This window comes from Watersipora subatra, chromosome 1 (assembly GCF_963576615.1).
Source record: "Watersipora subatra chromosome 1, tzWatSuba1.1, whole genome shotgun sequence".
Lineage (NCBI taxonomy): Eukaryota > Metazoa > Bryozoa > Gymnolaemata > Cheilostomatida > Watersiporidae > Watersipora > Watersipora subatra.
Genome location: NC_088708.1, coordinates 65,553,168 through 65,564,816, shown reverse-complemented (window position 1 = coordinate 65,564,816; position 11,649 = coordinate 65,553,168). Strand labels below are relative to the sequence as shown.

The following is an 11,649-nucleotide window of genomic DNA, read 5'->3' as shown; positions in this document are numbered from 1 at the left end:
AGCTGATACAGTATAGGGTAATTATAGCAATAATTTTAACCGTGTCATGTTTTATTTATATTAAATAATTAATTAAATTTGAAAAAAATATTAATGCAAAATGTTTATATTTTGTTCTCATGAATTACAATCTCGCTTTCTATGGTATTGCAAAGTAACATCTAACATGGCTGTGCTTCTGACCAAGAATAAGATATAATAGTATACCTGTCGCGCATTTTGCAATATATAGCGCGCATGGCACACTTTATGCGCTGTTTATTGACTCGCCGTATATTTGTGTGAGATGCGACTATGTATAATAATTCAAGCGAGAACGGGGACCATGGACCGAATGCTGGTTTAGTTTCAGACCAACCTCATGAGAATGTTAACCTCACTGGGACAACGCAATGTGCTGCTAGCAATCTTCCTCCAGATGTTCTTCCGTCAACAAGTGTTTCTCAAAATTCGGCCGACTTGGGTCACCGTCTTCAAGGTGATCAGCATTTTGGCAGCGTGAATGGACTATCAAATGATCAGAGCAAACAGGCTCATGCTAGTGAAAGCTGGCAACATTACAATCAACCAGATGCATCAACCAGTGGAAGTAGGGCTAGTAATTCCCACAACTTTTCAGCATCCTTGAATAAGCATAATATTTCTCAGTTAAATCACCATTACTACGGTTCTTCCTCACCACAATCGTCCGGCCCTTCCATTTCTTTGACTGATAGAAGATTTAAAAATACGAGACAGCATATTGTTCCACCCAATAATCATTCACCAAAGCCAGTCTCTTTTGTGGAGCATTTAGGATTTGCTAGTCATAATGCAGAAGCTACCTCCTACAACGGGACCGAATCCCAACAATCTCATTACTACCGACCTGTTGGCAACCAAGAGATTTTGGGCAATGTTTCAAACCATCAAGATGAGGCTCGGAGTCAACCTTATTTTGGGGGTAGTTATCCATCAGGATCAAAAAGCTGGTCTTCTCATTTACATCAGCAGTTAGTAAACCCAATCTTATCTTCTGTAAATAATGACACTGATGCATCATTTATGAATGGTCCACAAACATCAAGCCTTTTGTCAGCATTTGGTTCTTCGACATCTGCAAGTGCTGCAACTGCTGTTGCTAATATTGCTAGTTTAATACATCCATCTACCTCTTCAACAAGTTTGTCTAGCAATGGTGCTGATGCTCAACCACCTGCCATAGCAGTGCCTGGAACACAACGATTGTCTTACGGACAGAACAATACAAAAGTGAATGCACCATTGCATGCAAGCTATCTAGGAATTAATAGTCAGGTAGATCAGGACCCTAGTCTTCCCCTAGAGAATGCATTGGCAAATAATCTTAATGCAAGGAATCACTCAAATTTAGTGGTGAGTAGTGGTTTTGAAAACCTGGTCCTTTTTGTCATGTCAGCAGTCAGTTATTTTTTGCCCTTTCTTCAGATTGTATATTTGTTACTCATATTTTTATTTAAGATTTAGTACCTGTTATAATTTCTTGTAGCATGAGAGAATAGTGGCTCTTCAAAGAGAGGTGGAGAAAGAACGGGCAGCTCGGTGTCAGCTCCAGCAAAGAGTTCTAGATCTATCACAGCAAGTTCATAGTCAGAGTCTTGTTGAGAAAAGGTTACTTGTTCAAATGTTAACTTGGCTATTATGACCAATTTTTTTGCAGTTTTACCCACACACTTACACATCAACGCACATAGATAAGTAGAAATACGCTCAACAACGCATTAAAGCACACAAACTAATATCCATGCAAGCACGAATTTGCTCACAGGCAAATGTGCAGCTGTGCATTGGGTCAGTAAAATTTTTTATTCAGTTTGTTAAAAGATGCTGTGCTGAAGGGAGTTCATTTTATCAATTTTAAACTGCTAAAATTGCATAAAAAGCCACCGTAACTAAAATACCATTCGCATCATTCTATATCGGTTGTATATCAATATTTCAGCTATGAAGATGTAGTGCAGAAGTACAAAATGGTTGTATCCCAAATGCAACACATGTCTCTTGCGATGGAGGTAATTAGCTTACCTGTTTTATGTTTATGACATGAGTAATAGTTCTGATCTGTGTTAGTGCACTGATGCTGCTCTATGTATAGATGAAAAAGTATTATAACCATTTTAGCGATATAAGGCTATGGCTCAGCAGCTGGAACAAGAACGCCAGATGTTAGCAGCAGAGAATAATACGCTAAAGGCCCAGGTATCAAAGTGCATCATCTTGGTCACTTTGCAGTCCTATATCTGTAAATTATCCTCAAATTATTAGAAGGTTGCTGTAGCTTGATTGTTGATCTCATTCACTTAGAGAAAGCTCCACAAGTGATCAAGTAGTGGCCATTAGGGAATGTTTTGATTTAGTGTTAGTAGTGATCAAGTAGTGGCCATTAGGGGATGTTTTGATTCAGTGTTAGTAGTGATCAAGTAGTGGCCATTAGGGGATGTTTTGATTTAGTGTTGGTAGAGATCAAGTAGTGGTCATTAGGGGATGTTTTGATTTAGTGTTAGTATAGATCAAGTAGTGGCTATTAGGGGATGTTTTGACTTAGTGTTAGTAGAGATCAACTAGTAGTCATTAGGGGATGTTTTGATTTAGTGTTAGTAGAGATCAAGTAGTGGCTATTAGGGGATGTTTTGATTTAGTGTTAGTAGAGATCAACTAGTGGTCATTAGGGGATGTTTTTTTTTATTTAGTTTTAGTAGAGATCAAGTAGTGGCCATTAGGGGATGTTTTGATTTAGTGTTAGTAGAGATCAACTAGTGGTCATTAGGGGATGTTTTAATTTAGTGTTAGTAGTGATCAAGTAGTGGCCATTAGGGGATGTTTTGATTTAGTGTTGGTAGAGATCAACTAGTGGTCATTAGGGGATGTTTTGATTTAGTGTTAGTAGAGATCAAGTAGTGGCCATTAGGGGATGTTTTGATTTAGTGTTAGTAGAGATCAACTAGTGGTCATTAGGGGATGTTTTGATTTAGTGTTAGTAGTTGCCGCTGAATATGCGAGTAGCAATTGCAAAATCATAACATAGAAAAAATGTCACTTGAAGGTGAATGATTTTCTATTTATATAAAAACAAAGGGGTTTCCAAGGCAGCCAGTAAAATCATAAGGACGCGGGTATATATAAATTTCCTACTTCATTAACTGTCATGTAAATATACTAGTTCAAGTGCAGCAGTCACTTTTTTAATTGCTTTGCAAACAGCAACCCGCTCATATATCATTGATAAACAGCTGTGAATCAATAGGACTGTTGTATTTCCTATTAGTAGCCATAATTTTATATGGTGATCAATAAAATTGGGCTTACTGTATTAGCGTAGCCAATAACTGACCAAAAGCACATTTGATCAATGGGTACAGCAAGATGTCCAGTCATTTCTACTGGGTTACTGCAACAAATTTTTTTCATGCACATCATTTTACTGGGTCATTTGTGAATAAAATATAAATTGTGTTTCAATGTCAATTGGTAAGGAAGTATGTAGAAAATGTTTAAACGCAGTGTTTACTTTAGGCCAAAAGCCATTCCCATCCTTCTAGAATATTTAATAGCCTTTGCCAATTCTCATTGGTCAATAGCATTGGTTTACAAGTGTTAATGGATGCAGTGTTTATTATATACTTTCAGGTACTCAAACTTAATGCAACAATCATTCTGACTGCTTTTAATACCCATATTGTGCTATTACTAGCTAAAATATTGTTACAGCTAAATAGTGTAGATGATTCACATTTTCAAATCACCATATTTTATTAATCTGTCATCTTTGTGTCATAAAATTAAATGAAAGACCTAGAACTTTCACCTAGACTTATTTGATATGTCGTTTTGTATTTATTTACATTGACTTCATTGTTGTTTAAAGTATTAAAATGTGAATTTAATGATTTTCATCTAAAGTTTGAAGATTAATTGATATCAGCTTCTTTATAAAAGGTTAGATAGAGAATATTATGTACACATAAGCTAATATACTGTAATAATCACTCTAAAAGGATACTTCTAAACATGGAGTGGCTACAATTTATAAGAAACTTTTTAATGCTCTTGTGATCTCCCACAACTTTTTCATGTCGTCTTGTTGCTTTTCACCGCCAAATAAAGAATGCTTTACAGCAGATAGGGCTTGACATACATACATAAGGCTATATACCACGGGCTAGCCGGGTCACACCCTCAAGGATTTTCGCCACGCATATACAAAACAAAAACAACAGGATAGACCCACTTTTCGCGGTCTTCCGCATAAATATTCAAAAATACTAACAGATGTCAATTCAACCGGCCAAACACAACCTACAATTTGGTGAGCAACCTATTAATGTATCCGAATATCTCATATGAAATAGGCCAACCAAGTTGCATAATGGTTAATACCCAACTTTTCTCTGGGAATATACCTGCCCGCGATTTTTGGCCAAGAATAACCAGGGTTCATCATACACCAAAATGTCTCTTACGGGTTCCGGAGGTAATCCGTTATCTAACATTATCGGGTGGGTCCATTGTCCCCGTACTGAAACTTTTTTTAAGCCAATCAAATTCACGTGTTGAATAAAACATGAACACAGTAAATGAACTACCACTCCACTACTACAACTAGCGTGTAGGTATTGTATGCTGTTGTGATTAGCTTACATTGTAGCCTCTATTCGGGGCAGGGTGTTTATATGGACACCCGAACTTAATGAACAGAACGGGCTACCTCCGGAACCCGTAAAAGACATTTTGGTGTATGATGAACCCTGGTTATTCTTGGCCAAAAATCGCGGGCAGGTATATTTCCAGAGAAAAGATGGGTATTAACCATTATGCAACTTGGTTGGCCTATGTTATATGAGATATTCGAATACATTAATAGGTTGCTCACCAAATTGTAGGTTTTGTTTGGCCGTTTGAATTGACATCTGTTAGTATTTTTGAATATTCGTGCGGAAGACCGCAAAAAGTGGGTCTACCCTGTTGTTTTTGCTTTGTATGTGCGTGGCGAAAATCCTTGAGTGCGTGACCCGGCTAGCCCGTGCTATATACATTACTATATTTAATCCATTCTGTGTATAGCAGATGCATGAAATTTCCTAAATGTTACTGTTAAGTTTTTATTTATTTTTCTCTAAAAAGCTATTCGGAGTAAAAACATTTGAGTTTGTTTCTGCCAAATGAGTCATATTACACATAACTTGTTATGGAAAACAGTTCATAGTTCACTCACGAACTTCTCTCGCAGTTCCATCTGAGTAGTGTTATTTCTCGTTTAACAAATTTTTATCAAAGCAACCATTTTAAGAATATTATATCCATTGTTCCATTTGAAATATTTAAGTCTTAAATATATTTTGAAGAAATCCTTAAAGTTCAAAATTCTGATGTTTTTTTTAAATATGTCACCCAATTCAATCTCGAACATGATTGGTTAGCATATGTTCTTTAAATAAGTTTGTGTTGGCTGTTGTTGGTCATGCTGTACATTCTCCCTCGGATGTTCTAGAATAGCACGGTCGTTAATGACAAGACGATGAAGTATAACATGTTGGTGGAGCGGAGTAAAAAGCTAGAAGAAGAGAATTCAGGTCTGGTTCTTGAAAACGAAACATACCAGCGGCAGTATGAGAAGTGTGTGGATGAAATTTCGAAACAGGTTGTTCAAGCACTGCTAACGCAAAAGGTAAGTCTCACATATCCGTTACTGAAGCGCAGTGGGGCTAGCAATATCTTATGCTTTATGTTATGACAGAGAAAGGTATTACAACACATGAGTGTTTCTGAGTGTTGAAAATAATATCATTCAGGTCTTGCTCATCCTAATTCGCTCTACATTGAGCATCCACATCGATGATTGGTTTATTTGTGGAACTGCGCCGTATCTAACAATAGAATTTTTAATGAAAGGTTTATGGAATAGTGAAAAAGCAAATGGTTTTATACGATCTAATTCTCACCACCAAAATACTTCATGTTGAAGTAGATCGACAACTGTGACTTTAGTTACCGATGAATATATGTCAATCCGCTTTACCAGCACCTTGAATGAAGCGTGTCTTAATGAGCATTTTATCAACAGGCTGAGAGCATTTAATCTATGCTAAAATCTCACAAGTGTGTTTATACCACGACTTGTGGCATGGTTACGCGGTTAACACTCACCAATGGCATAAGAACATTGTTTAGTAATTTGTACTTCATTCTTACACTTACCTATGCATATGATAACTTGGAGTCTTTTTCTCCACTCGCTTAAAGTTCGACAAATTGTGGCGTGATCTTGGCAATGCAGGAGATGAATAGTGCATAGGTGCTAGAGACAATCACTAGTGTTACATGCTACGAATTTTTGAGCTTCAAAGTTGTGGTTTTAATCGTAGGAATGAGGAGGATGTATTTACATGATACACAAGAGTAGTTGTGCAGCTCTCAATTGTTCGTAGCTGACGAGTTCACATGCTGCGAAGAAATTGTCGCACAAATCCGCGCTTTTTATTTGTCGGTTGCGCTTTTAGCTACAACAGGGCGCATGTTTTATATCGCGAAAGACACTCCTAAAATCTAATTTCAATGCTGTAAAGACTTCACTAATGAAGACGCTGACAATCTAACCTTCGATCGCAAAGAATTGTGCAATAATACGAGTATCGATATTTACATGATACACAGTACTTCGATTTTGATACGATGTTTTCAAAAATACCCCCTTGAAACGGAGTTTGAATCGCTTCGAAGATTTAAAGATTTGACGTTTTAAACCAGTTACATGCTACGAAGATGGAAAATACGACAAAACTTCGTAGCATGTAGCACTAGTGTATGATAGAGATACGGAGCTAGTCTAACCTAAATAATGTGAACTTTAAATCAACATATAACTATTTGTCTTTTTTACTTTTTGTTTTGCATTTCTTATCTTTAATTATGGTAATTATCTTCTCCATCCATTCCACTCATTCTGGTTTTGGGCTTTCTCATTTAGGTATCGATTCCACTTTGTTTCTGTTGATCTCTGTTAAATGGCTTCTTTTTCTCTCCACTACTCCTACTCATACTTGTCATGCATTCATGATTTTCAAAATAAAAATTGGTAATTGCAAACCACTGCTTAATCTTATTGAAACACAAGAACCAAAAAATTTGAAGGAGATCTGTATGCTCATGTATTGATTGATGACTAACTGCTGTATTTTGAAAACATTGGACATCGGATCATAAAAATTATTCTGGATGCCGAAACAATACTTGCTGAGATCTTACATTGTTTCTCTAAGCTGATTTTAGTGAAACTTTGACTGTATATTTGAGCATAACTATCCTGTATTGATCTCAAAGGCTATTTAAGATAAGGATTACCATATACAAAACAATAGTGGTTATGATGTGCTTGCATAACTGCTCTGCTTCTCTGATCATGGCTATTGTTGGTACAATATTACCAAGACCATGCAGTCATTGAATATTAGTTTGTAGTTGGTCATACTAGTTAGTCAACCATGTTTACATATCAGTCTCTTCTACTGTAAAGTAATTATTTTTTCAACACTTGCTGAAAGCATGTTTTGCTATAGTTGAATCTTGTTGTATTTGTTTGCCAACAGGCCCTGCAAGAGCAGTGCATGCAACTGCAGGACAGGCTTGTCGATTTGGAAAGAGAGAATGCGGAATACTTTGAGGCTGCTGTACGTCAGGCTAGGCAAGCATCATCTGACTCGAGATTAGGGTGGTCCTCCAGACGTGCCCGTCCCCATGCTGCATCCCCATCTGCTGACAGTGTACGCAGCATGCCTGCTCAACATCTATACTGGAGGCAAAGCAGTCTCTCATCTCTCGAGTTACAGCAGCATTCTGAGGTGATGGTTGGCAGCATCGTCAGCTTCAGTTTGCTCTATACTGCTAATACGCTGTTGTGTGTTTCTATTATTAACATGGAGCATACAACTCCAGCCACTATGGGTGCGCATTTACTGGCCCATGTTATGGCTTATATCGTTTTCCATCGTGATATGTTGACTTTGTATGTCTGTTGCACATATCAATCCATTTTAGAAGCAGACAATGGAAAGAAACAGTTCTCCCGGTGCAAAGGCAGCTTCAGCAACTCCTACAGTGGTTAACAGCGTCAGCATAGAGACGGAATTTCCTGCCAACAACGGCAGCCCTAAGTCTACCAGACGCAGCTTAGAGAGACACCCAAGCAGTGGCAGTCTAGACTCGGCATATCATAGCAGAGGATTTGTCAGAGGCAATGGTTAGGAAAAAGGCAAACAGCCATTGTTTTGTCATGCTTAATCTCCAAACCTTTATGAAATTAGATTATATGCATATCTCATACCCATTGGCATTCTCATACCCAAGGCTTCGTATTTACCATTTTTCTGTGGTTGCAGGCAAAGATGTTCGATATCAGAGAAGTGTTTCAGCCGAGGCTCTACGTGATGTCAAGGTGAAGATGAGAGTGAAGGGAGATGCAACGCTCCCAAAGTCAAACACCGCATCTACTATGTCAGCCATCAACCCTTCCAATCTGCACATCACTCATGCGCAGGTACACAAGGATCTTTCGCCTGATTCGTCTGTTATTGGAGATGCAAGGACATGCAATGACCCTTTCGCTGATGATGCTGATAACATTCTTTCCAAGCATCAAAGCCTCATCGTAGGCTCAATGGAAGATCTTTTTTCTACTACTGGCCCTGGTATGAGAGACTTTGTAATACACGAGGAAGAGTCTGGCAGCAACAGCGCCGTGTCGACCCAGGAAAGGTGTAATGCCTGTGTTATGCCAACTCCTCCTCCTAGACCAAGATCTAGATGTTTGTCAGACTGCTCAAATCCCAATGACATCAAGCTTTCCCTGCATGCAGTTTCACAATTTGGGCCTATGGAGGCAGAAGATGGAGGCCCTCCACCACTCCCCCCAAAGCAGTACAAAGGATCTCGACGAAAATTCAAACCCTTACCAGCTGAGCCACCGGAGTCACAAGATGAAGGAGACGACTCTAGTGATAAGAATACAGATTCAGAAAGTATCAAGCAAGAACTCAATGCCTTGACCTCTCAAATATCCAGCCTTGCCTCTCATTCTGCTTACCATAACTGATTCATAACTGGTCCATTTGTTTTGGTAGATTCTATGGTTGTCTTAGGTGTAAAAAGTCATAGAATTACTTGTCCATTGATGATTAGATGTTATATACAGCGTCTGTTCAACTTCCTCTATGCATTCTTTTCTATTTTCCTACTCCGACTTTGTTTTCTCATAGTCCTGTTTTATTGTTATTATTTTTTTACTGTTATGCGCACTTGAATTGGGTAGCTGCTCCAGAATATCTTGTTACACTTTTCAGCTCAGTACTTGTCGTGCAGCCTCTCTCAGTTGGATTTTGTGGTACTGTAGTGTTTCAGATCATAGTTACTTATCCTCATGCGCTTCACTCCTTTATTGTTTGTTACAAAACCAGTTGATAGTCCTGCCAAGCCTCTACTTAAACATTATGTCTGTGTCATGTTTCTGTGTCTGGTGCTATTCAGTTACTCTTCTCTTTGGCATTGTTTATCGCCTAATCTTAATTCAGTTTGTGAATGCTTCTAGTATATTACTTACATATTTACTGTTCTTCATTCTGTATATTAGTATCTTTGGAGTTTTTCAACTAGATTTGGCAACAGTATCTCACTGCATAGATACAGGCTCTCAATAATTGCTGTTTTTCACATAAGTTTTCTACATTTTGTAGAGCCGAATAGGAATGTTACTCCGTACCCATTGTTGAACATTTAACTGAGATTATACCCATTTGTTTTTTCAAAGCTGATCTGCTTGAAAATATTTATTGTATAATATAATTTGCGCGTAAAAAAATATGAAGTTTTAAATACATAAGAAACAATACAAAAAATTCAACACGAGCCACTATAAAGAGAATTAATTGCATGATAGGATTTTGGAAGTGGCATCCGTATCGAATAGTATACAGTTATATTACGGTATAAGGGTAATTATCTTCCTTCAAAGAGTTTTCCTCTCGCAACGAGTGTTTTGCACTAACAAGTAAGTTGGCTGTTGCTTGACCTCAGTGGCATCTAGAAACGCAATAGCCTCAGACTACAAGATTTCGTTGTAGCGTTTGTTTCCCGACTCAAAGTCTATACACAAAACTAATTACGAAGGCTTAACGATTTGCGCATTTCTGAAAGGTGTATTACGATGAAGGCGTTGGAAAGTGTTTAAGTATGGAGTAGTTTACCACAAATGAAATTGTGAATCCGTCTTATGTCGTTTTAGAACAGACCTTTTGCTTTTCAGTAACAAAATGTCAGAGAAACGCATCAATGAAACCTCAAGTAAGAGTTTCAGCGGGGTATCCATTCATGAAGGTTCTTCCATGTCTTCCGACGCAGTCGCTTTAGAACACAAAGCTGCGTATATTTCTGCGGTCAATGGTGCTTCTATACAGACTCCACTTACATCCAAGTCAGAATTACTTTTAGGTGAGCCAATGGCAAACTGCTACAAAGTTGTGTCCCTTACATGTGCATAATTCAAATCGTATTTATTCCGGTGTAGTTTGGGGAAAAAAGATTACTTTGAACATATTTAGGCCTATCAATGCGATGTGTGTTTAGTTTTTTTGGTAGTGTTTCGGTTTAGTTGACGCAATTATCTCGCTTCGTATTGACACGTTAAACTGCTGCACTAATATATGCTACTTGTAATTTTGAAATTAGATGGGTTTGAAGCTTTACTGCTTAGTGCTTAACCAGCATATCATATAAGCTTTACTGCTTCACTGTAGAATAAAAAAGGGTAAACGGAGGTTTAATCAAAAAGTTCATGGTCGAAACCGGTGTCGTCGACAGGCTTTTCGTCGAATTCAGACTATTAGTCAAAGTTGGAGATATTTGAAAAGACTTGTATTAAACACTATCATTCTGCTTCAATTCCAAAAAGTAGTACATACATAGTGATAACATCAAAACTATGCTATCTCGAAATGCTTCGCTATATGTAGCTTGTAAAACAAATAGCTTACTAGCTTTCCACGAACCCAATTTTGCATAGTAGCCTGGATCTTGAATCAGAGGAACAATATGCGGTTCATGTATATATTATTACACCCATCTGTCGCCGAATTTCATAAACGACTAGTTCATGCGTATCAAAATTGTTTGTGATGTATTTGTGCAGTAATAACATAGCTTGTGTTTAGCTGTTGAAACTACTACAAAATTATACTAAACTAACTCTAAGTTAAATATAAATTATATCCTAATATTATAATTAATATTATTTTTGTCCAATATTATTATTTTTGGATAATTGGCGAATTTTTGACAAAAGGTTTTAATTTCGACAAATGGTCTTTTGACAAATGTGTTATTCAGCCTGTAGAATCCTAGCAAAATAATTCTAAACCAAGCTATCTATTCATTACTTTGAAAGTTTTTTTTGCCATGCTTATAAAGGGGAGCTGCTAATTGCTTCAGCATTATGCTCATATGTTGTAGCCTTGCAGAACACTGGCAGGAATCCTACTCACAAATCACTTTCCAAATATTGGACAAGTAGTACAGGTAGGATTGCTTGATGCCATATCATTTTACGTTAACACGAATTTTGAGTGTATTGTTTACTGTTTAGTGATC

At 37.5% G+C, this 11,649-nt stretch overlaps 2 protein-coding genes across 5 annotated transcripts in view; both read left to right on the top strand.

Moving 5' to 3' along the window:
- Positions 1-219: 219 nt before the first annotated feature.
- Positions 220-9,850, top strand: LOC137399506 (uncharacterized). Of its 3 annotated transcripts, none has more exons than XM_068085670.1 (8): positions 220-1,374; positions 1,508-1,629; positions 1,961-2,030; positions 2,140-2,217; positions 5,507-5,683; positions 7,602-7,853; positions 8,056-8,251; positions 8,391-9,850. In XM_068085670.1, the coding sequence occupies exons 1-8, from the start codon at positions 295-297 to the stop codon at positions 9,101-9,103; spliced, it is 2,688 nt and encodes an 895-aa protein (XP_067941771.1). In that variant the 5' UTR covers positions 220-294; the 3' UTR covers positions 9,104-9,850. The 3 variants fall into 3 exon arrangements, with proteins under 3 accessions (XP_067941771.1, XP_067941762.1, XP_067941753.1); XM_068085661.1 differs by having other exon boundaries at positions 8,053-8,251; XM_068085652.1 differs by having other exon boundaries at positions 8,050-8,251.
- A 360-nt stretch (positions 9,851-10,210) lies between these two features.
- Positions 10,211-11,649, top strand: part of LOC137402343 (EF-hand calcium-binding domain-containing protein 7-like) — a 52,252-nt gene continuing 50,813 nt past the window's right edge. For both annotated transcript variants that reach the window (XM_068088850.1, XM_068088845.1), the window contains exons 1-2: positions 10,211-10,494; positions 11,512-11,577. In XM_068088850.1, the coding sequence (XP_067944951.1) occupies positions 10,317-10,494; positions 11,512-11,577 (244 nt within the window). In that variant the 5' untranslated portion in view covers positions 10,211-10,316. The remainder of the gene's footprint in view (positions 10,495-11,511; positions 11,578-11,649) is intronic.